At 40.8% G+C, this 25,265-nt stretch overlaps 1 protein-coding gene across 1 annotated transcript in view; it reads right to left on the reverse strand.

Moving 5' to 3' along the window:
- Nucleotides 1-2,346: 2,346 nt before the first annotated feature.
- The window catches only part of LOC120540653 (protein HIRA), a 30,372-nt gene continuing 7,453 nt past the window's right edge, over nucleotides 2,347-25,265 (reverse strand). Inside the window, exons 5-25 of the mRNA XM_039771587.1 lie at nucleotides 22,625-22,719; nucleotides 20,586-20,681; nucleotides 20,319-20,479; nucleotides 17,838-18,005; nucleotides 17,510-17,623; nucleotides 16,598-16,668; nucleotides 13,777-13,882; nucleotides 13,304-13,510; nucleotides 13,108-13,193; nucleotides 11,876-12,073; nucleotides 11,240-11,428; nucleotides 10,521-10,731; nucleotides 9,478-9,576; nucleotides 9,105-9,253; nucleotides 8,328-8,489; nucleotides 8,126-8,184; nucleotides 7,448-7,553; nucleotides 6,225-6,347; nucleotides 5,514-5,677; nucleotides 5,094-5,182; nucleotides 2,347-3,020 (exon numbers count right to left, since the gene is read on the reverse strand). Coding sequence (XP_039627521.1) covers nucleotides 2,904-3,020; nucleotides 5,094-5,182; nucleotides 5,514-5,677; nucleotides 6,225-6,347; nucleotides 7,448-7,553; nucleotides 8,126-8,184; nucleotides 8,328-8,489; nucleotides 9,105-9,253; nucleotides 9,478-9,576; nucleotides 10,521-10,731; nucleotides 11,240-11,428; nucleotides 11,876-12,073; nucleotides 13,108-13,193; nucleotides 13,304-13,510; nucleotides 13,777-13,882; nucleotides 16,598-16,668; nucleotides 17,510-17,623; nucleotides 17,838-18,005; nucleotides 20,319-20,479; nucleotides 20,586-20,681; nucleotides 22,625-22,719 — 2,770 coding nt within the window. The 3' untranslated portion in view covers nucleotides 2,347-2,903. The remainder of the gene's footprint in view (nucleotides 3,021-5,093; nucleotides 5,183-5,513; nucleotides 5,678-6,224; nucleotides 6,348-7,447; nucleotides 7,554-8,125; nucleotides 8,185-8,327; nucleotides 8,490-9,104; nucleotides 9,254-9,477; nucleotides 9,577-10,520; nucleotides 10,732-11,239; nucleotides 11,429-11,875; nucleotides 12,074-13,107; nucleotides 13,194-13,303; nucleotides 13,511-13,776; nucleotides 13,883-16,597; nucleotides 16,669-17,509; nucleotides 17,624-17,837; nucleotides 18,006-20,318; nucleotides 20,480-20,585; nucleotides 20,682-22,624; nucleotides 22,720-25,265) is intronic.

Raw genomic sequence — 25,265 nt, forward strand, 5'->3', positions numbered from 1 at the left:
TCAGCCCGAACGATATCGGACAGACAAACTGAGGAAAGCCACTGACTCGTCCAGTGCAGCGTACATCACAAAGGCGCCAGGTTAACTGGCGAGTTTAAAGGGCTCCCCTGCTTGAAGCCATCAGTAGCCCAGGCTGGCAGCGATCTATCAAAAGAGCGGAGTCACTTCTGTTGCCCTGGAAGATGAAACCTGCATGAATGTCAATGACTGGATTACACCATTTAGTTCAAATTGTAATCTGCTCACTTTTATAACCATTGCTCATTGACACCGATGTTTCCCTCCTCCTGCCTTTTTTCCATTCCATCTGAACATAGCATATGAAATTTGTCCAGGGTTCAAATATCATCAGGAATTTGCAGTTTATGTAGGTTCTCTGTAATACACCCAATTCCACAATACCTGAACACATCGATCGTGACTTGCCATGAGATGTGACAGTTCTTCCAACTAATTTGAAAGTAATCACACAAACCTCATCACATTGACTCAGGCCAGATCTGAACCTTCCCCAGCTGGTTTGCATGCTCACTCTGGCTGTTCGTTCTGCCACCTTGTGCTAAGGTGTGGCACAGCCCCTTAGGCGCTAGTGATTGCAGTGCTGCCAGCAGGCTACAGGCCTATTTATTATATGTCACTTCACATTCCTCCGGGTCTTGTACATTTGTAGATGTTGCAGAGCTAAGGTAGCCTTCAGGTCCTCCTCATTTGCCCTGTGACATTTCTCAAGTTCACATCTTACGTAAAAGGCAGTTGAAACAAGCCAAAGCGATAACAGCCGCCTCCCATCCATTGAAAATCAATGTATACATTCCTAGTCAGATCAAATCTAATCTTAACATTGTTTTTTAAAAAGAGAAGTTTACCGTATCTACACAAGAACAGAGCTTCTGCATGGCCCCCAGATGTTTACAGCTGGCAGTGTAACTTCGTTTCTATCAGCTTGCTCTTCAGCCCACCCTTCATGACAGTCGCTACTCTCCCTGACCCACTTCTCCGTTTCTCTTACTTAATTGTATCGTCTGAAGACCTAAAACCAAACCAAAGTATTGTCTCCCTGCAGTTAAGCACACAAATGTGGAATATCAGCAGGCAGCAGCTCCGCTTCACACAATCCTCAGTCTTACAAACATTCAGTGGCTGTCAATATCAAAAACAGAAACCTCTACCACTGACATTCCCTATCCATTTAATTCCTAAATCTTCCAAAACCAACTCAGAGATGATCCATACTGGATCAACATAGTCATCATCTTCAAGAACTACCCAGCCTTGTCCCTAACTAATCCAATTACTGGGTAACAGTGGGGCAGAGAAGGAACTAAACGGGCACAATGCCAGTCCATCAGAGGGCACACATATCCAAATCAAATGTAAAATTCCTGCAGGTCATTAAGAAACTGGAGTGCTGCAAGAAGAAGCCAAGTGTCCACACACGTAGAGACCTGCCTTGGGCTTCAAGCCTCATCTCCTGGCCCACCTTTGAAACACCAACCATGCCCACTGTGCCACACAGAAGGAAGTGGTGCACGTTTTGACTTGTTCACAGGAGCTGGCTGCTCCTCTCACTGTCACGCTGAATGGCATTAATAACATCAGCCCTGTAAAACGTATTTTTGTGTTCTTTCTTGTTAGAAGTTTTCGCTTCTTGACATCTGCCGAGGCCCACTACATTTTTGACCAAACTCCCCCTCAGTATATTGTGAATTTACGACTGACTACCTGATCTGTAATGTCAGAGGATTCTATCGGTGCTTCAAATCAAATTCAGAGGTGCTGAAGGTTGCAGTGCTTGGCCACACCACACCACAAAAAGGAGAAATTAACGTTACAACTGGCCAGGCACTTGCTGCCTGCACTACCAACTGTGGAGCCGCTCATTCCATTACAGGCCTAACATGAGCTGAAGCCTATCCCAGCAGTGATGAACATGAACCTTAAACTGGAAACCAGTGCACCCCAGGACAGGTTTATAAAAATGGGACCATCAGGCATGTGTCTTCTACTAGTCTGTTTATCTGTTCTCGTTTATCATGGCACCACAAAGGGGGATGGTTTGCACTTTGGTCAGACAAACCTGTGACAATGCCATGTCTACTATCTGTGCCCTAACAAAAATGCCACTGCTTTCCTTTCAAACTGGCTGTCACGACCACACTGCCGGCATTTACGAAGGCCCCTGAACACAAGGAGGTTTCTCGCTGCCTAGAAACACACAATAAAATCTAATAATCTACCTCAAGCACTGCTCAATTAGTTTATTTTGTAGAAAAAAAAATAACAAAGAAAACAAAAGAAACAAAAAGGGGGTTGCTTTTACAAACATTTAAAAATTACAAATAAAAGTTTTTTTTTTTTTACAAAATCAAAAAAAAATGTCATGGCTATGTGGCTGTAGTGGACAAATGCTTGTGGTGTAAGGAAGTCTCTCACACGGGGCTTTTAAATTCTCTACCAAAAAAAAAACAAAACAAAAAAGCAACAGTTCAAGTTTCAAAACCTGACATATCACCCCTTAATAACAAGAGGGACGAGAACTTGACTTCCAAAAATTATGAAACAAATCCATCGTGTGACCGGGAAGGTCCGACATCTGCTGCCTTGTGCTTAATGCAACTCACCATCAGCTCGGCTATTTTTGGTATCCGATGGAATTTTAACGCAGGACTTTAACAGCGTCCTCCATTCACCTCCTTGAAGGAGCTGTTCCTGCTTGCCAATTGACACTCCTTTGAATGGTACGCAAGTGAAAATGAGGGAAATCGGGGTATGGCCTTCTGCAGGACTGCCAGGCGCCTTCCCCTGGGGCTAGCATGTCTGTCTGTGCCTGCCTGTGTGCCCGTCGGTCAGTCAGTCTGTCTCTGTAGGAGAAATAAATCCCTCGTGGAATGACGTGAAAAGTGCTATTTGCTCTTCAGCATCTCCAGCTGATCCTGACATTCTGTGAAGAGCCTCTGGAACCGAAGGTTCTGCCCGATGACTGGGAGCACCTCTTTCAACAGCTCCCGTTTCTGCAGCCCCTGTGGCAGACCAGGAGCAAAAGAAAAAAATAAAGCTCAGTCCGATTACAGAAAGCAGTTACTTTCAACTTCCCTCTTCAACAAATAATTTAAACACATGACAAGACTGCCCATAGGTATCAATCGGATACAACCAATTAAACTCCAGTTTTATAAAGGTTCAGATATACCAAGTGATTCCTTGAGAATGGCAGGTTTGCCTTCTTGACAGGAGAAGCCTGGCAGATTTCATACCTTTCAGCATTATAATGACAAGCTTATAGTTTTACTAAAACATTTGTGGATGTTTTGAGCCCATTTTGCAATCGTAGGTCACAGGTGAAGATTTGGACTGTTCCTTAAAATCAGCTCAATGCTGTGGAAAATGACATTTAAACAAAGCAGACAGGCGTCGTTCTAAAAGACTTGAAGAGAAAGAACTTCAAGAAAAACAACCCAGTGAACTGGCTAGCCCTGGCCAGGCTTTAGTGGAAATGGAACCTGAAAGTGCAGAAATACACAAAGAGACAACTACAAACCTCCAGGGGATGAGAGACTCGACCTGCCTTTCTGTCACACGTTGTATATTTTGGCTGTTTTGTGGACTTTCTGGCACTTATCTAAGTTAGTGTCATGTTTTTCTAGGCAATATAATGTTTTTGCTAAAATAAAAAGTCACTCACTACCCAAAACATTAGTACACTCTGATATGAGAACGAGTTTTTAAAAGCCTTTGAAATGTTCAGGACTCCTGCATGGTTCCTTATACGAGTGTGAGTGTGGGAGTGCGTGGGCCTTAACCAGGGCTGCAATGCCAGGCTCCAGCCTCCCAGAGATCCTTATTTGGATTCTGTGGATTAAGTACTATTTGAAAAACAGATAAACAAAACAAAGAGCACACATACCAGTTTACAATTCAAAATACTGTTTAAATACTTAAGGTGACTGATGTAAAAGGTCTGTGAACCTCCAAGAGGGCAAACAGAAGCCTCACTGCTGTCAATGAGAAAACATCCCCACAAAATCCTACAATTCTTCTTCCTGCTGTCAAAGTAGACATCTATGGCAGTGCAACATGGGCCAAAAATAACAAGTTCTCATGGAAGACTCATGGAAGCCCATCAAGTTGTTAAAGGCTACAAAGGCACTACTGTCTAAATACCTGGACCCCTAACAGTCCACAGATGGGCAGACTGAGCACAGTACACTATAAGAGTGCACCACACAATAATGAAGGGCGAAACAAAAGAACCCTTAGACTGAGGGTAAGGGACCACCAGCAGCAGAAATATCTCATTTTAACTTCTGCATCCCTGAGTGTTCATAAGAGGCTACCATGCACAAAATGACTGCTCCCCACCAGAAAGAGCGAGCAGTGTTTCTAAATATCAATGAAACATCCTCTGGTGCACACGACAAGTGTTATACATTACGTGGCATAACTACACAACATTCTGACAGGAGAAAACAGAGCACTGCATACCAAACCCCAGTCCATTCTGTGAAGGATGGGTGGGAAGGTTCAGAAACATCAGGGTGTGGAGCTGCTTTGCTGCCTCGGGGCCAAGAAGGTGTGCCGTAAATAAGGTAAGCAAATCCGGAGTTGTACATGGAAATTCTACACAAGCGTATTTGTGCATCTGCCTACAATCTGTAGCCTCAAAGGAAGCTGGGCACAGCCATGTGACGGTGACCCCCAACCACGGTGGTTCTTATCTTAGAAATGCCTACTCGGTCCTTCTGAAATGCTGTGGTATGACGTGAAGAGAGCCACCTGTGCAAAACAACCCAGCAATGAAAATGAAATGAAGCAGCTCTGTGAAGAGGAATGGGGCAAAACAAGCCTGGTCAGCCACTACACCAGGTGCCACTAGTCATCATCACCCTTAAATATTCAAACATGTTGAATAAAAGATATGACAGTTCTGAACTGTGTGTCTATCACTACTTAAAGGCAGATCAGACCACATTAGAGGATCAGCAAATTCCAAATAGTTCAAAGACTTTTTCTCACAAGTGCAATTAACCAAGTAATGAGCAGCTTTAATAACATATCCAACGTATTTTGCTTTCAGATAGCTGGCACGCTCTTACCAGTATCGCCGTTTCCCACATGCTTCCTGCCGATTTGTGCACAGGCCCTAGCAAGTCTTTACAAAGTTCTCGCAACCGGTACTCTGATCCTGTAGGGGAAGAGGACAACTCAGGATTACCAGGCCAAGTATCTCCAACACAACACCACATCTGGACGTCCAGAAAGAACAAGTCATGCAGATAGTTGGACGAATGTGGTTAAGGTATAAAACAGCAACTTTAAAGCCCATGCCAAAGACAAAACATTATGTAAATTTCAAACTATCAGTTTATTCTCTACCATGAAATACTGCTTCTTCAGTAGGGGGACACTGGCAAAAGGGAAGCAATAGCCCTCCATAAAAAGGCTGAAGTGACCATAAGGAGCTTGAAACTCTGAAATGAACAGCATGGTAATAAAAACAGCAGCAAGGCACCAACCTTCATTCACCAGAAATCTGGCATATATGAGAAGCCAGTGGCGGTATTCCTGGCTCGATTTTAAGCTAAGTGCTGATGCCATCTGGTTCTCCAGGTAAGCGAGGGTCATCCCTTGCTGTAAATGATGAGGAGTTGAGGACAGCCGGGCTGCCTGTCTTCCAGCACTGCAACAAAAATGAGTTTGTTCAGAAGAAACCGTAAAAAGTAAGTAGAAACAAAAAAACAATTTAAAAGAAAGTTAAGTTCTTAAAAGTTTGACAACGGAAAACAATTTCTGAATTTCTTCTAAATGCAAATGTCATACTAGAGCACTTTACCAAATATACAATAAGGAAAGAAAAATGGTCAGCTAAACAATTCGACTGATGAGACCCAAGAGTGACCCCAGTGGTCTGTGAAACTGGCTGGGGTGAAAGGCTGCAGCCACAGTGGGCTGAACTTGGGAGCCCCCAACTACTTCAAGTTCCCAGTCCAAACACACCTCAACTGGCTCTGGGTGTTCTCAGCGCTCAGACATACACACCAGTGTGCAAAACATACATTCTAGCATAAACTTTGGGAAATCAAACATACACTTTCATTTTTAAAGCAAACTAAAATCTACTGTTTTTCTTTCTAAGAACAACAGTCACAAGGAGTGAACAGCTCTAAATTCTGCTGTCATCCTTGGGAGTTTCCATTTTGACTAATAAAAGGTTCAAAAATGCTTACTTGAGCGTCCGGCCCTGTACAATTGCTAAAGGACCAGAAGTCATCAAAGCGTCTTGAGAAATAACACAGCTCCTGTAGTCTGCACACAGTGCTAAGGAGTCCTGCTTGTCTGCTATGATATTCCTGTGAAGACAGCAAGACGGTCAGAAAAACAAAACCGAGATTCTGAAAAATGGACATTCTCACCAATCACACTCAAAACAGGTAAGAAACAGGAATGAGAGATTCTATTAACGGTATAGCAGAGGTGCAGCCGCCAACAAATTCTACAAGTTCAGGTTGCATTTTACAGTTTGGCTCCCATCTTATTTCACAAAGAGTCAAGAATCAATAGCTGAATTGCTTTGAACCAATGTTTTCAACTTGTTATAAAACAAATAAAATGAAGCGGTTCTTGGGGACTAAATTCTAAATAGCCAAAGTTTGACATATTTAGGTTTAAGCAAAGTCAAGCAGAAACTACTTAAACTGGGGGAGTGGGATTGGGGTTAAAGTCCCCAAACTAGCAAACATTTCTGGAAGCCAAGCCATGCAAGACTACAGAAGTGGTACAGTGGTCAGCGTCTAGGGTTTCAAGAGTGGGCTTTCTGCTGGATACTCTGATTTTCCTGTATTATAGATATGCTCTGGTAGTACAAGCAGATAATCACATGAAAAAAAAATTAATGAATTAAAAAAAAAAAAAACTGTAGCTATAGTAGCATGTTACTGGGTAGCTGAGACAGACCCCAAAACATTCTCCATTTCTGCTACACAGGTATAGGAAATGCCTACTTAAGGGGGCAAAACCAGCTATTGGAGCCAAGGAGTGACTAATCTAACACACACAGAAATGGCATATAAAACTTTCAACATCTATATACTTATGTAAATTAACACTTTAACTTCTGGGTGTGGCATTATGAAAAGTGAGAAGAAAAAGTACAAACATAATCACTACATAAACAAACTGTGCTACATTAAGGACAGGATCCATGACCTAGAGAAACTCAAGATGTAGAAACTGAATGTTGTTTCACCAAACAAAGGAAAAATGAAGGGGGTGACCCCCAGAAAAATTCACTTCTCCAACACAATGTCTCTAATCACATAGCAAAATTCAACCCTGTTGGAAAAAGCAGTCATATGAGGCAAAAAGAAAAGAAAATCGGCAAAGGAAACTCGTGCAGCAGCATGCAGTGGTCAGAATAAACATGAAATAGAATTCTCCCTACAGCCATTACCAGGTTCCAAGGGAGGAATTGAAACAGTAAGACTTTCCATCAGAGAGGTTGACCACTGGTACTCCATGTTGTGTCAGCAAGGACTGAGTGACAGTAGTGTCTGTGCCTGTGGAAAATGACAAAGTTCACAGGTCAATTCAGCTTCCCTCCAAATGTATTTATTTCACAGCTAATGATTACACTTTGCCAGATTTCATTCTCACTCGGATATCTCTGTTTGATTATCTGTTCAGACAGAGAAGGCAAAAAAGAAACCCAATGCAAGTTACATAGTTATATGAATGCACAACTAAATAATAAACCATGAAAATCTTAACTTAAGTCTTAGTTTAGTTCAAGTTCCACACATCACTTTTTAAACGCATATCCATATTTTATATATCAGAAATGCAAATTGTATCCTAGTATACTTGTACGACCTGAGGGAGGCCTTGGGTTTTCTATAAATGTTTTGCCATAATTCTTATGTTCATCATTTCTACTGGTGGAATACAAGAGTTCACAAAAAACAAACCCCCAAGTCAAACGCAGCCTCTCATCTTCAGCATCCTTCTACTATTGGCTTTTAGGTGATCCTTTTAATAAATGGTATGGACACCCTGGGGCTAAGCTGATAAAGAGTCATGTAGAGATTACCACAGCTGAAGGAGCTGCTCGCTTCAGGACTATGGCCATTACCTGACAGTATCATCTGCAGGGACTCATCCTTCACCAAAACAGCTTGCTTCTGAACATCCCTGCGGTAAAAAAAAAAAAAAATCCAATGAGGTAAGCTGTAAGAACAGCATATAAAATGTGGTGAAAATAAGAAAATACACCGATGTGAGTACTGGCACATTGTTATTACCTGTTCATTACCGGAACACAAGCAGGCACCTACCAGACAGAGAGAGTAGCACATGCTGTCAGGACCATGACGAAGAACCCAGTACAGTGGACAGTAGAGACAGGGGCCTGTAGGAGGATTGCTGGCAGAAGACGGCGACCATATGCAGAAAACACTGACAGTGTTCGGTCCTCACAAGCCACGCTGACAATGTCACTGTGAGAGAAAACATACAAATTAGACAGAGAAACAGAAATTAAGTCTCTCTTTGTTCACAGTCAAAAGGGATCTGGTTTTTTTATCATTTCAAATTATTAGTACAAAGCCAACTTCTTAAGTTAAAAATAATGCCCTGCTGCACACTGGTTACTCAGTCCAAATGTAAATTTACAATGTCCCTTCCCAATGAAGAAGCAAGCAAAGCCAGAACCAGTAGAGCCATTTTGATGCATACATTCACACTCAGTCGTAATGGGCCAGTTTAGAGTAGCCCCTGTAAAACCCATTCAAGTCTTTAAGTTTCCTCCCAAATCTCAATTACCCAGAACATGCATAACTCTGCACAGAAAGGTTAAAATTCTGGCTGAGGCCAAACCTGGGCACTAAGACCCAGGAACTGTGAGGCATCACAACTAAGCACTGCACCGCTGTGCTGCCCCTCCATTAATTATTAAGAATCTACTGACAAATTTTACAAAAGTGCTAGTGTAATTTTTTTTAAACATTTTATCAGCATCAGTACTTTAAAAGTTTCTGTAAAAAAAGCAAAATATTTATTTAACCAATAACCAACATGAGAAAAGTCTATGAAACAATCTGCGTAAAACTGACCTGCTTCCAGCTGCTGCCAATATCCGACTTGTAACTACCGTCTCCCAGTCTCTGCCTTCTCGGTTACATTTTAATCGACTCAGTTTCAAACCCGCATAAGTAGAAACTTCATTTTCAACTTCAATGAACACAGATGGATCTGAACTAATCTGAAAGCACAAAACACACGCATATTGTCACCTGAAACGACTGACACAGGCGTGACCAAATGTGACCATGTTAACAGAAGCACTAGCAGTACACCATTTCAGAGGCTAAGGACATCTGTGATAATTACAAAGATCATGTTTAGCTTTGCACAATACATCGTTGGGGAGTTTTTACAAAATGTGCTGCTGTGGCTTTGGAAACAACAGATGCAAAAAGAAATTACCTGCAATGTGAAACACTTCTGAAGAGTCTGGGTAGGAAGCTTCAACGTTACCACTGGAGAAACAATTCGAGAAAGGTCCTTGTCTGTCCCAGTAGCATTCTAGGGAAACACATTCAATACCATAAGGATACATCAAGTACACTTCAGGATTGTATTCTATTATTTGAGCTGCGAGGCAAAATGTTAAAACAAAGATGAACATTTTTTAGTGAAAACTCATTAGGTGGTAAAGTGAAGCCATTGCAGGACAGAAAACCTTCACAAAAAAAAAAAAAAAGTAAGCAGCATGTGATTTGCTTTGCAAAAACGTCTTGTGCATTAAATAAAGCCAGGATCACAAAATAAGAGGATGGAGGAGATCATCCTTTTAAATTAGGATGATTCGAGAGAGATGGCAGACATTTTCAAAGGACATTAATCAAACTGGCACGCTACAAAGGCCTTAGTGAATGGACCAACATTTCAGTTATGACAAAGTGAGATTGACATGGCAGCTATTGTGATGCAGACAGAGCTCAGATTAGGATCAGTAAGAAGCCAACTGCATCTTGGTCACAGGTTGGCATTTCTTGTTTTGTTGTTTCCCGTGGCTTGTACAAAATGGAGATTAATATCACCAGCTACTGTGTTTATACTGTACAGTGTAATTGATTAACTGTTTACTGTTAATCAATTAAAAAACAAACACACACTTTACTGGTGTGAGCCTCTGTCAGTTGTACCGAAAGGACTCATTTCCCAGCAGTCAGTAGGAATCAGCATTGGCCAAAATGAGGAGGCCTTAAGCAGAGCAGAGAGGAGCTACAGTAGACTTGCACACACAGCATATAGCTAACTGTGTATGCATTATTAAAACAGAATACTAGTCAAAGGTATTAGTTGGCATACTTTTTGTTAGTAGACTGTCTGTCCATGTGTATGATGTGATTTGTCTACTGAAGATCGGTATATTCTAACGACCGTGTTCTCCATGACAACTATTGCATATTCCATAATACAAGAGAAAGATTTCAGTGTTCAGCCAGGACTAAACTCACTGTTACCTGTTGCACTGCCACTGAGACAGACATGGTTTTGGTGTCTTTCCGCGGTCTACCCTTTTTCCTCTTTTCAACCACCTCAGCACCTTCAACTTCAGCTTTTCTCTTGGATAACGACAGAGACTTCATTATTGGAGTCTTGTCTTCACTGTCACTGCTGCTCTCCAGTATCTCTTTTGGCCTGGACTCTTTAACAACACCTACATCCTTTATTCTGCAAGTAAAAGTAAAACAAAAAATGCTTTAGTAGGATTTCACTCAACAGGAAGCATTTTGGGAATACTTGCTGGACTAGACTGTTTTACACAGGGCTTCTTATAGTGTAACTGCAGCAAGTCAAGAGTTGTGGAAGGCGTGTGTTTTCAACTGCAGTTGTCTTGATACAATGAGACGAGCAGATAAGTTGTTATTCAAACAAGTAAGCACGAGTGTAAAAAGTCTGAGTTCCCTGATTTTAAAGATTATTGCTTTCTTTTTAAATGGACTCGTTTACTATACAATAACATCTTTAAATCCATCTATTCCAATTTAGGGCCATGGGGATTTGGACAGTGAGTGAAATCTATCCTGGCTATAAGGACCACAGGACAGAAATCACTCCTAAATGAAATATCCAAGTATAAAAAAAATAAAGTTTCTAAACTCTAAAAGACAAAACACACCATCCGGAGACAAAATCTTAGGTCTGCGTCTAGTGAATTAGAGCAAACGCCTTTTCTTACCTGTCAACAGGAGTCAGGCTCACAACAGGAGAGGATATGGCAACCCCAGGGGTCGTCTTTGACCTCTCCGTGAACCTTGAATCAAGTGCTTTCATTGGCTCAATCTTGGAAGACGATGAGTGGAGATTGTTAGCTTTTACTGCAGTGGAATTGACAACCGCCACTGAATTTGACACACCAGAGTTGACCCTTAGAAACAAAATTAAACATAAGTCATGAAGTTAATGCGAAATATCTGCAGTCTGTCAACCCCCCCCCATGACTTCACATAACTAAGATAAAACTGCATTGTATTTCATTTAAAAAGTATAGAAATAATAGAGTCTGAATATTTCTACACTAAGCAAAATATTGGATGTATAACAGAGACTTTTTTGTTTGTTTGTTTTAAGATACAACACTCTTTGAGAAATTGACAACTCCAATACCGTGGTAGGGTCTGGTTCTGCATTCTCTTCAGTATACAGTAGTGATCTGGAGCACAGAGAGCACACTAACAAGATGCTCATTCTGTATGAACATGTGCTACATAAACAGTGTTACAATAAGTGTATACACTGTGGAAGTGTATGTGTATGTAAGTGGACAGTTCATAGAATAAACAGTAAGTAAACAACTCCCAGACTGAGGTCTAACCCATTTCTCTGCTGGGCATCTTCAAGGGGCTTTTGAGGAGCAGCAGTAGATGCAGACGCCAAGGGCTCGTGCTGTGGCTTCATGCTCACAGAATTGGCAGTGTTGGAGTCAGAGGAGGTCAGGTGCTGCGTCAGCTGCGAGGACACTGAAGACCCTGGCATGATGGGAACGCTGTTGAACAGGGCTGGGGAGAAATCTCTGTATGGAAGACATTAAACATAACATTTTTAGTGACACAATTAATTCTAAATATCATAAGAATATCGAACTTTACATTAATGTTTTATTAAAACACCCAAAGGTTATGAAACATCAGATGAACAGAATAATTCAGCAGTGGTAATACTGGCATATACTGATCATGTAGATAGGCAACTGCCATTTAAGTAAACTAGTATTGGCATCTGTAAATATAACAATACAATTTATGGATTTAAACTTAATGTGTGATAGACATGGGGATTCCCCCCCAAGTGTAACAACAAGCGGAGGAGGTGATTATAATCATGGGGGCATTTTAGAAAGGATGAAATCATCATTGACTACCTGATGGATCTTGCTGTATGCTCATACAAATTTTATTTTCCACCATTTTCTCTCTAGTAACTGAAAAACACTGTTTAAATACTAAAAATAAAACTTCAAACATTATTGGTGTGCTGTTTCTCCATTATTGTGCTCTCAAAAGCACACACAGATCTATTTCTACACTCCATAAAATGAGCTAATGGTGGTAACAAAAGCTTGTGTGTACGTAGTTATGTGTGTGCATTTTTCCATAATAAGTACAATTTCCGCTAGAACGTGCTGAAATTCTTCTTCAAACACAAAGCCTTTCCAGACATGACTTTTGTGTTTTTTCGTTTCAAACTGTGTTGATATGGTGATGATATTATATAAAATAGTGGCCGTAGTTCCAGAACTGGGAGGGACACATTCCTCAGGGAGCCAAGCACATGTCAGAGGGGGCAGAGACACATGGAGAAGCCAGCTAAAGCACATCGGCCTGGGTGTGCGGTCACCAGCAAGACTCAGATATGGACCCTGACCTTGGGTTGGCTCAAGGAGCCGGAGGACACATCACTTGTCTCTGACACCAGGTGAGTGGGATGAGGCGGAGCTGGGTGACATGCAGCTGGGAGCACGTGTGCCACCTGAGAGAGGTGGGCACTGAAGAATCCAAGGGTCAACACTTCTGTCTTTTGTGTGCCTGGCCACAAGACTGAACTTACCCAGTGTCAAGCTGAGCGATGCAGAGAGGGGTGATTCTGCGCCGACCATCTGCCGTCCTTGTTTCAACCTGCTTCTTTAACAAATTCTATTAGAGAACACAAAATGATATATAAAATGATGGACCTATTATACAGTACCTATTTTCTTCCTAAAGACAAGAGAGAACATCATGCAACGGACTCAAGACGAACGCACCTTCCGAATGTCCTCCAGGCTCTCACCATTGACCACACTGTTGAGTTTAGGTGTGGAGGACTCCCTGTTTGCAGTGCTTGTTTGCTCTACTACTTCTTTCTGCTGCTGGTACTTAAGCATCTCTGGATTTTCAATGATGGTGGTGCCCATCTGAGTTTCTGTTGTAATTGCCAAGCTTTTCCCATAAATCTTTTGATGAATTAAATTCTGTCAAGAAAGTAAAGCATAAAGATGCTTATGAGTTAAATCTCCGTTCTCGAGGGTGAAAATTTTCCAAACTCAATAAAAAGACAACTTGTACTGCCAAACAGGTCCGTTTCAAAGAGCAGATCAAAGAAATGAGCAGAACTGCTTTCAGCCATACTGAATTTGTTCAAAAACATATCTTGAAATAAACAGAGTTAAATTTTTTTTTTGTACTTAACAATTTAAGTCAAACAGTACATACAGACCGGTGGGAACTTAAGCTGTACCTTTTCTTCCTCATTGAGTGGATCTCCGAGCTCATCCTGTGAGAAATCCAGATATGCTACAGTGCCATCCATGGAGCACACCAAAATCCCCAGGCCGTTTAAGGTCCTGTAAAAGGACACAAGAGGAGAAAAGATTTCCATTACAGTTACATTTTCATTTAATGCAATGTTTCTAACATTTGGTACAAAGGCAGACAGGATCACAATCTTCTTATATAATACGCTACTGTGGCTGTCTGTTTGTCTGTCCAGGATTTTATATCACCTGTAGCTCACAAACCGTTTGACCTATTGACCTGAAATTTGGTACACATACACTATGTGACGTCTACTATTTGCTTTCGGGGTGATGATTGACCTCCAATCATCTTTTTATTTTACTTTATTGTGAATCTACTCTCGAGAGCAGCCAACAGGACGGCTGTGCTGTGCATACATACAGGCGCCGTTCTCATCCCTAACTCCTTCACTATCACTTCCCCTACGTCTTCATATCTTAAATCATTCTTGAGGTGGATTGAAGACTTAAGTGCCAGTTTATGTGAAAATGAAGGAAAAATGTACTTAAGTAATTGCAACACAAGCACGGACTTAATCAGTTTTAATGTGAAAAGATGTCAACGGAAGCAGAAAAGCAGCGGGTCGCTAGGGTGGAGAAAAGAAGAGCTGATCAGGAAGCAGCAAGCGCATCATCCTCTGAGCAGACAAATGCTAAACGTAAAGAGAAAGAATATGAAAACTAGGAATGCGCAAGTCAAGTGTATTCACTGCACATTATCGTGCAGTGTGCTGTTACTGGTTTCCCTGATAATTACTGTAATAAGCAGAGCTCTCACACCGATTTAACTAGTAGCTCTACATGGAAACTTGATACAAAAATGCTAAAATAATTTATAACAATATAGATATTTCCATGCTGGAATCACTCAAAGCTAGGTTAATTATGGAGCTCTTAGCAATTTGGTTCAAAAGAAAATTGCTGGAAAAACAGACGGCTGAGGTTGAGAAACAATGAGGGGGGAAAAGGTAATTTTTTTAAAGCTAAATTACCCATTACAAATGTTAAAAAACCACATATGTAAGGTAGAAGACAGCCAAATAACACCAATGCTCAAGTGCAAAACTGCTTTTATTATCACTTGTAAACAGGACGACCAGACAGAAGGAAACCATGCAAATACATGATTTAGTTAAGCTTTTAAAATGACTCCACAATAACTTTTTATTTTAAAATATAAAAGGATATTGAATTGTTACATAGTAAAAATGAAAATGAAAAACCCAGTTTAACATGAAAGTGAAACTTGCAAAGGTACAAATCACAAATAGGTGAGAATGTGCTAAACGTGTTCTCGTACGGCTTGTGCGGGTCTATTTTTCAAATGACAAAACTGCTTGCATTATTCTATCATCAAGCTGATGGAGCTGCCCAATTTGGACAGTGACTGAAATTACTTTTAAAATGCATTTTCATATGCACACCCATCATAATGCATTCATTGAACAGGTTTAGATATTCATTGCTACAAGGTGGCCCTGCAACATGAATCCGATATCGGAATGTCTGACACCTTATATTCCAAATCGTAACCTTAGATCCTCAAATGAGTGTCTCCTTAGAATTCCAAAAGCTAAACTTAAAAGAAGTGGTGAGGCGGCCTTCTGCTGCTATGCACCTAAAATCTGGAATAGCCTGCCAATAGGAATTCGCCAGGCTGATACAGTAGAGCACTTTAAAACACTGCTGAAAACACATTACTTTAACATGGCCTTCTCATAACTTCAATCTAACTTAATTTAACTTAATCCTGATACTCTGTATGTTCAATTCATCATAATAACTATTCATGGTGGCTCTAAAATCTGTACTGACCCCTACTCTCTCTTCTGTTTCTTTTTCCGGTTTCTTTGTGGTGGTGACCCGCGCCACCACCACCTACTCAAAGCATCATGATGCTCCAACAATGACGGAAGGATTAAAAGCCAGAAGTCTACGTGACCATCATCATCAAGTTCTTCCGTGAGAACCCTAAATCCAAAGAGGACTGTTTCATTTATGTTAGGTAGAATGCCCAGAGGGGACTGGGCGGTCTCATGGTCTGGAATAACTACAGATTTTATTTTTTTTCTCCAGCCGTCTGGAGTTTTTTTTTTTTGTTTTTTCTGTCCACTCTGGCCATCGGACCTTACTCTTATTCTATGTTAATTAATGTTGACTTATTTTATTTTCTTATTGTGTCTTTTATTTTTCTATTCTTCATTATGTAAAGCACTTTGAGCTACTTTTTGTATGAAAATGTGCTGTATAAATAAATGTTGTTGTTGTTGTAAAGATGTTCTTTTATTATTTTACACATTTGTTTAATATGAAACTCTGCTGCCCTCAATGTATTAAACACCAGGCAAGCTTATGTGGTATTTCACAACTCACTCTAAAACCCACAATGAAAAGTCATCTTCATTTCAAGCTTTATGTCCACAGAGAGTAAGACATAAACAGGCAGGCAGTGTAGTGCAGTGTTTAAGACTATAGACCACAAACCCTGAGATTGGGGGTTCAAATCCTGCTACTGATGCTGGGCAACGACACAGTGTGACCCTGAGCAAGTCACTTCACCTGGCCGTGCTACAAATGGAAAACGAAAAGAAATGGAGACAATCATATCTCTCAAATGTTGAATGTCATCTTGGATAAAAGCGCCAGTGAGATAAGTAAATGATCAGATTTGGCTCAGTGAATGAATAAACTGGCTCAATAGCCATTCAGAGACATTTCCCTATCACTAGATACACTCAGCTAGGTAGGTGAAGACAGTCTTACCATGTTATGTCCATAATGGACTTGTCAAACAGCTCATGGATAACCACCAGAGGCCGCTTCAGGCATGTCAGCTGAAAAAGACAACATTGCGTAAGTTTGCAGCACACAAAAGCGCAGACATTTCTATTTGCATACAATGTTACTGCATTTACATTTAGAAGTAAAATAAAAAAATACTCGCGTTTTAACTCCTTTTTAGTTAACCAAACCTCCCATACGGTAACTGGACTGTGCCTGAAAACAAGAGTTTTCAATCTGTGCTACCAATGTCAGTATGTGCTACCACAAACTGACAGACTAAACAATGCTGATGTTTATTCACACACATCTAATCACTTATTTTGTTCTACTGAAACTGCTCGTTGATTAAGCAGTTAGCAAATCAGGCAAACGTTCAGTTGTGTAGATCTTCTGAAGACACACAGACCACCGTTACAAGCAGTTCACTAGTTACTGCTGCAGCGTAAAGGCAAGGCGATCATAAACAGCACTGCACCAGCAGTACAGCTCGCTCTGCTTGCATGTAGGACTCCTGAGTAAGCAAAATGCCATGATCACTATTAAGAGTGTAAAGGAAACTGGCTTTTGTATTATTATTATTATTATTTAAACTCCATGTGAACAGAATAAGTCTGTGCTATGTTTGGCAGCAACGGTGGGGGATCAGCACACCGGACAAACACACACAAAAATACATTTCGCTTTTTACATTAGATGCCTTATTCTTCTTTACATAACCTGAATGTTTCAGCACTGGAAATAAAAAATAAAATTAAGACGAAAAAAATACTGACTGAGATTTATAGATATGTCATAATTAACAACCGCATAAACCAAGCTGCAAGCAGGAATATTGTGTGAAAGCCCCTACCCTGCACTGAAGGTTTAACGCGTGCGCCTTCACTCACTCACCCAAACAGATACAGAACGGTCTTTACTGCCTACAGCACAACAGCAGTATGGGCAACTTGGCTTCTGGGAACTGCCATTTTTTTGTTTCTTCTTGAAAATCTTAGGATTGAATTTCTGCAGAAAAGGAATTAAATACGTTTAGGCACACAAGTAAAATGAAGACTTGGACAGGTGGACAACATTTCAACTACTCCGTCACCTGGGCCATTCCCACCTCCCCAAGGATTACGCTAACTGCTAGGCTGAAGGTGCCTAAATGATCCATGTTAGTGAATAGATTAATACTGCCCAGGGATGGCAAGTCTTTCAATCGTGAAGTAATGCTCACCACAACAGTAACAGCTTTCCTATGACCCACGAAGTCCATGTTAGTTTTCCAGCCATCCCTCTCAATAATCTGCGCAGTGGGACCAGAATTGTTCATAGCGTGAGCAGAAACAAGGTACTGACCATCAGGGGCCCAACTGAGTCGCAACACGTGAGTTGTTCCTCCGCACTGTCAACACACAACACAAACTTTCAGAGAAGATCAGAGCAGAAGTGTAAAGGTGAAGACAACCATCCAGGATGTTTAACTTAACGGCAGCTACAGTGACACACAGGAAAGCCAGCGGGCAAATTCAGGTTCTCAAAAGCCTTTCAGATCTCACTGGAATCTGCCCTTGCTGAACAGAAAGCCTTGAATTAAACAATATATTTAAAATGGCTTTTCTCCAAAGACGGGGATTTTTGAAACACTAAATGAGTATAAGCAGGAGTTCTACAATAAAAAAGGAACACTGGTCATTCATTGAACTCAACTCGATACAAATAGAAAAATGCTATTACTTCAGAGTAGTTACACAATGGGCAAACATACTTTCACAGTTTATAAACACAACAGGGTTTTTTGCATTATATTTAGTATTACTCTTTCAAGTTTGTTTATCCCCCTTTTGCAACGCTGTATAATTTATAGCACTATAAAAATGGCTGACATATGGGATGCGTAGAGCTGATTAAAAGGATGCCAGTTACTAAATATTGGTATGGGTTTTATTTAGAGGTGAGAACACCGAGATGACCACCTTTTATTTAGTCCACGTCTAACACATTGTGTAGTTACTAGCAGTGCGTCAGTCAAAGCTCACGTGTTCCATACACAACATACAGTATGTTCTGGATCATTAACAGACAAGAGTGTGGGGTTTTAAGTAGTTTCTCGGCTCCTAGACACGTGGTACTCTAGTTAAATGTATATTGTTCAAATTGTATTAGGTGTAAATAAGTTATAAAATGGCTAAAATATTGTGATGAATGGTTATTATGTTGTTATACATGTATAAATATGAAACAGGCAGTTATGAAAGTGTTTGAAATATAAGAGTAGCATTGAAGATTTTTGATTAATGCTTAATGCTTGTGTTTCATACCTTTAGAAATGTTATTTAAAAAAAATGGTTGTATAATGAAGAGATTAGTTGTGCCTCTGCATATAATTTAATACAGCACATAGCCTGATTTAAATACAGTATTTCTGTGATCTTTTTCTATATTACCCTAGTGGCTAGGGATTGCTTACTGTATGTACATGTGTATGTGATCTTGTTTATTGAGACTCTTGGTGGAATGAAGAGGTATTGGGAACACACCTGAGAATGTGAATGTAAAATAGTCAAATATATATGTATATATATGCAGGGTTGTAATGACTTTATTGAATATTGTGAATAGAGAGATGCAACTTGGACAACAAACTGAAAGCGGTGTGCTCTCATTACTGCTCCACTTTACCTATTCCACAGGGCCAAAGATCTGACGAGTCACTGCACAAGACAAGTTGCTGACTTGCTGCTACTGCACTCTAACATCAAAATTGGGTATAATCTGTAATTTTTAGGAAAGAATGCCAATTACTTACATTAATCCTTTTGGTTCCAAACATTTTTACGTATGAATATGGATGTACAACGTCAGTCCATATTGGCACTCTGTATTGCTTACCCCCTACAATGGACTAAGTATTGCCCTACACTCTGTTTTTCACCTGTGACATATCCAGTTTACATATACAGTCACAAAAATCTCATTTATTTCCTTCCTTGCTTGCTTTGTCCGTTCATTTTTTGTTTATTTGGCAAAACTGTGCAAACCAAACATGAAAAGTAGAATATCTGGCCAACATTAAAAATCAACCATAAAGAGGAAATCCCTAAGGCTCTAAAGTTCTGCCACCTGTTACTGAAGACTACATTTTGAGCAGGCTGTCACAGTGGAGCAGACATCAGCACTGACTCCTCGTAGATGGGGTTGTGCAGAGGCTGCATGTTCTTCAATTGTCTTGGCAGATTTGCCACCCACATAACAAATGGAGAGTGTTTTGGGTCAACAAGATGCAACTCCAAACCAGCCCTGTATTAGTGAGTGTGTTCCTTGATGGACCAACTGTGTCCAGGGTTGGATGCTGCCGAGAGGGGCTCCAGTCCGGTCCCGTGACGTTCAATTGAACTAATAGGGCTATGGAAAGGGCTGAATGCAACAAGTTAGGGAAAAGTTAAACGTGTCTTGGTTACGAAGAGGAGACTTTAATGTCAGAAGTGTTATAAATGAAATATAGATTGTTTTAACTACTCAGAATTATGCAAGAGATCCTCAAAAATCAAATAATCTGTTGGGCACATTGCAGAATAAAAGAAAGGGAGAGAAATGAATAGGTGTGAGCTTCCAAAAACCACAGGTTTCCCTGCCAAACCACGGTAAACTGGATGGTTTGAAATACGTTTTCCTCAGTAAACCACGCAGTGATCTTTAGACAACCAAAAGCACCTACCTCATCAAAGGGTTTGGTGATGCTCGTTTCCAACTGCCAGTCCACAGTTCTCCACACCTTCAAGCTACGGTCATCAGCCTGGGAGGCAATGTACTTTCCAACTGGGTCCCAGGTTAAACCTTTCACTAGGCCTGTGTGACCCTTTAGAGTGGCAATGATCTCTAAATAAACAGACAGAAGGCCCTCAGGAATCTTTCGGTTTACCTCCTCACAGACACTACAACAGTATGCTATACCTCATGGGCATTATGACAAGGGCTTATTCACCTGGGAATTTGCGGACATTCCAGATCACGATTGTATTATCCACACTGCAGGAAGCCAACCAGGCATCATGAGGGGACCAGGCTACATCCATCACATCTAAGGGTACAAAAAACCTGGTTAGAATACGGATACAAACTGAGCCATGGGATTTATAATTAAAGTGCTTAATATCTTATGGCTAAGAAGTAGTAGTTTATTAAAGAAAGTGATAATTCAACAACGTTTGAGTATAAGTGATATTTTCCTTTAAATATGACATGAAAAACATACCCCACTTAAAAAGATACCGCTGCTCTCGTGATTAAAGTTGGAGTCTGACTGGCTAATGCTTGACCAATGACCTCCTGGCACTAACCATATTAGTGAGTAGTTACTGCTCGACTAAACTGTTGTAGTCACAGCCAAACACTCTGTTGCGAATATCGCAGTAATATGCTTTACCGCTATTGTTAACTGCAGTCAAAAAAGCAAAGCAAATCAAATGTTTTCCTCAATTAAATTCGTCTGCAGTTCACTTCTGACTTCACTTCTAACAAAGCCCTTGAGAGACGTGTTGAGTTTCTCACCAGACTTGCTCGTCTGTGCCAAGTGATTCACCAGGGGCCTACAGAAATGGAGTGCAAGAAGTTGCACATCACTTTAGCTGCTTAGAAGGTGCGCTGGCACTCCTTCAATGTAAGCCACGGCACCAGCATCACATTTAGTGGGCATTAATCCTGCTAACACCCTAGTGTATAAAAAGCTTTATTGTCAAATAAATATTTCTAGGATTGATAAAATAATTTGTTGTTTTCTTTATTTATTCTGCCTTTGAAGCAATTAAAAAGCTAGAAATATTAAGAGGAATTATGTCTTGCAGCAATATAATCCTGTCATGAAAACAGCACTACTAGAGGCGAGAATGTAACATTTTTGGTAGCCAGCAGGACTAAGTGAATTAAAAATGGACTAGCCCGAATTCGTAAAATCCACCAGACTGATATAAGGACGAACAAAAAGCTAATTTTGTAGTTTACGTTTCACATTACATTTGCAGGAATTACTATCAAAAAGAGTCCTTCAATAAATTATGGGTACATTTCTTAACGTGGATCAACGTGTTTAAAATTGAAACGGCCCAGGCACCCATACATTACCTCATAATAACTTCCATCTTTGATATCTACAATTATGTTTCAAAAAGTCCAAACATACATGTTATTACATTGAGACTGGTAAGCACTCTGATCCCCAAAGGTCTTGTGAAATGACAATTTCCCCCCAGATATTAACCAAGTATATCAAATCAAAAAATGTGAACATAAATATTTTAAATCACACGTATTTGTTCCTGCCTTACGGCACCGTGTTGGCTGGGATTGGCTAAAGCAGACCTCCATGAGCCTGTGTTAGGATACGGTGGGTTGGATAATGACTGACTGACTGACTGTATATTAATATGTACATTTTGATCAGCTGATAAGAATCAAGGAGATGTAGCTTAATAAAACGGTTGGTTTGAGAAAGCCTTACAAAAACCCTCCAAAGCTTTTTAAAACTAAGTTACAAGAAAAAAAAACATTCACAGAAGAGGAACATTCAAAGGCAAAAGGCATCCAAGCAAACCTGCAGGCCGGACAAGACACAAGTGGTGGCTGCAACAGCAGAGGGAAATCCAGGGCCACACCGTCCGACTAGAACAAGGGACAACAAAGCACAAGTGCCATCCTCTACCCTGCATGCCTTTGCAAACGAGCACCTAACCAATTAATCTGCCCCTCTTTGGAGGAGCCCAGACAAGGCCCACACTCATTACAACACGGTGACGGTCACAGGAGTTTTACAGCTGAAAACTGCTCTGAATTTAACACTCCAATGTGATATGAAGCCTTGTGGGCCTCCAACAGTTTCAACTACAGTAAACTTTCTTAATATTTTACTAGGAATGTGACACATCAGTGAAAAATCTGAATCCTGAAATAGTAAAATAAACAAAAAAGTACGAAAACACCATAAACATACACAAAACAACCAGACACTCAAAGACGCAGGGCACTAACCTCCTGTGTGGCTTCTCAGGATGGTTGCACATCTCCATTGCTCCACGTTGGCTAGTTTACTGCTTGAACCAAACACTGTACTTGGGCCAATGTAGCTGGAAAGGATCAGAAGAACAATTTCATTTAGATATAGAGATTATTGATGAATTCTCAGCAATTAAAACTGAATCAGAAGGAGGGGAAAACAATCAAGTCCAAGTGGGTATCTAAAGGCCATATTCTCATTTCTTAGCAAGTAATCAGAAAGCACCCATATTAAAGGAAGAACAATAACACGCGACACACTAAGTGCAGCGAGAGAGACACTTCTTCCGACTGCTGCCAATGGAAAGTAAATAAGCCTTAAGATTTCCTAATGAGACCGGAGTTTCCCTTTAATCTGCACGAGGCCATTGTAGGATGTTAGTTATGCTCTACTGCTGTGACTGCTGCCCGCCGCTGGCACCACAACACCCATTTGCTGTAATGACGTCTACGGGGGTTTGTTTCTTAGAGATTCCAGCCAGCCCCACTGACTGTAGGCCACTAGTTTGGTCAGCTGGCCAGCCCCACTGATTAGAGAGACACATATCACTAATAATTACCTGATGCACACATTGTAAATTTATTCGTTGACATTTTCTCTCCTGTTACTAACTTGTGATCCCTCAGAGTATAATGTGGGGAGGTATGTAGGAAGAATCTGACTTGCGTTTTACGGACACTCACAGGCCAATGACGCTGACTTTCGATTTGAACAGACTTTTCTTTCCCAGTCTGCTAGAGCCTGATGACCTTAGAACAGCTTAGAACGTATACATTTACAGTGGTGTGCAAAAGTATGCAAACCCCTTGGAAGTCATCCTCATTTTCTGCAAGACAAAAGACTTGCAAACATTTATCCATTCAGCATTTTAATGTGAACTCATGCTGCAACAACACATTTCCAAAGTCAAAATAAATTATTTTCTGTAGATGACAAAAAGGTGACAGCCCTAATTAAACAGAATTAGATCCTACTTGAGACTGTTGGACAATCATTGCAAAACTGAAGACAAAGGAGCCTTCTGCTGATGTGACAAACAATGTCAGTCAAACACCCAAGGCAAGAAATGGCTACAAAAAGAAAAAAAAAATCGAAGAGATCTGGATGCCCCATGGTGCACTGCTGGATCCATCGTTAGAAATTGGAAGGCTATCACAGCACCCAGACTCTTACTGGAACAGGCAGTCCTGCAAAACTCAACATCAGAGCAAGATGTCGACTGGTGTGAGGTTCCTAAAAACCCAACTGTCACTCTCAGACGTCTGCAGTACTCTGTGATTGAAATGGAGTCAAGTTGCAGGGGTGCACAATTTCAAAAGCTCTCCATAAAACAGGCCTCTATGGCAGGGTAGCAAGTAAGAAGCCATTTCATAAGAAGGTCCACATATGGCATTTGCTGCCAAGCATGAGAAAGGCCCACTTACAATGCGGGAGAAGGTTATAGAGAACTTTTTGGCCAGGCTTTAAAGAGATATGCATGGCAAAAAACTAACACTGCCTAGGCCTCAAGATACACCAAACCTACGGTGAAATATGGCGGTGACAGCATCAGGCTATGGATATGTTTTATTGTACCAGGACTGGAAATCTTGTCAGAAATGAAGGGACAATGGATGGACGCAAATCCCAAACAATAGTGCAGTAGAACTTGTTCCAGAGTGCTATGAATTTACAGGTCAGGAGAAGATTCATCGTTCAACATGACAATGAGCCTAAGCATAAGGCCAAAGTGACACTGAAACTGAAAGGTGAATGTTGTGGAATGGCCAAGGCAAAGCTGTGCTCTTAGTCCTGTTGAGAATCTGTGGCACAACTGGAAAACTGCTGTCCGGAGGCGCATCCCACCAACCGGGAGGATCTCGGTCAATTCTGCCAAGAAGAATCACTCGTGAACAACGTGCAGAACTGGGACCTATTCAGCCCAAAGGAAAGGGTTTTAAACAAAGGATGAACCTGTAAGGGCGTGAACACTTAGGCAATCACTCACTTTGGAGTTGCTGTTCTTCAGTTAAATATCTACAGAGAATGGTTTATTTTGACTTTGGGAATGTGTTGTTACAGCATAAGAGTTCACATTAAAAATACCAAATGGATAAATATGTCGACAAATCTTTTGTCATGCAGAAAATTAGGATGTCTTCCAAGGGAATGGAATACTTTTGCTCACCCCTGAAAATAACCATTTATTTACCTTACTCAATAATTAATTTTAAGAAGCTAAAAAAAATGCTTGTACACCATGTGTATTTATATTTGTTATGTAGTCTTGTGCTTTGGTATAAATAAATTTAGAAATCTGAGGTGGAGTCACAGCCTGAAAAAGAACAGACTCACTTAGTTCAGCGAGTCTAAAATCATCCTCTTTAATAAAACCCTTATGTGCGTCCAGTGTCCGTGTGTGTGTGTGTCTTCTGGAGAAGTGCACATGTGCGGGGCCACACAGCACGTGTTCAGTCTCTTCCTGTGCATTCCCTGTGCAGAGAGAGACAGACACACAGGCGCGCACGCGTCTCACACACGCACGAGACAAACAGGCATGCGCGACAGACAGACACACACACAGGCGAGAGACAGACAGACACACACAAAGGTGTGCGCTAAAGAGAAACACACGCG

Source organism: Polypterus senegalus, chromosome 12, assembly GCF_016835505.1.
Source record: "Polypterus senegalus isolate Bchr_013 chromosome 12, ASM1683550v1, whole genome shotgun sequence".
NCBI classification, from domain to species: domain Eukaryota; kingdom Metazoa; phylum Chordata; class Cladistia; order Polypteriformes; family Polypteridae; genus Polypterus; species Polypterus senegalus.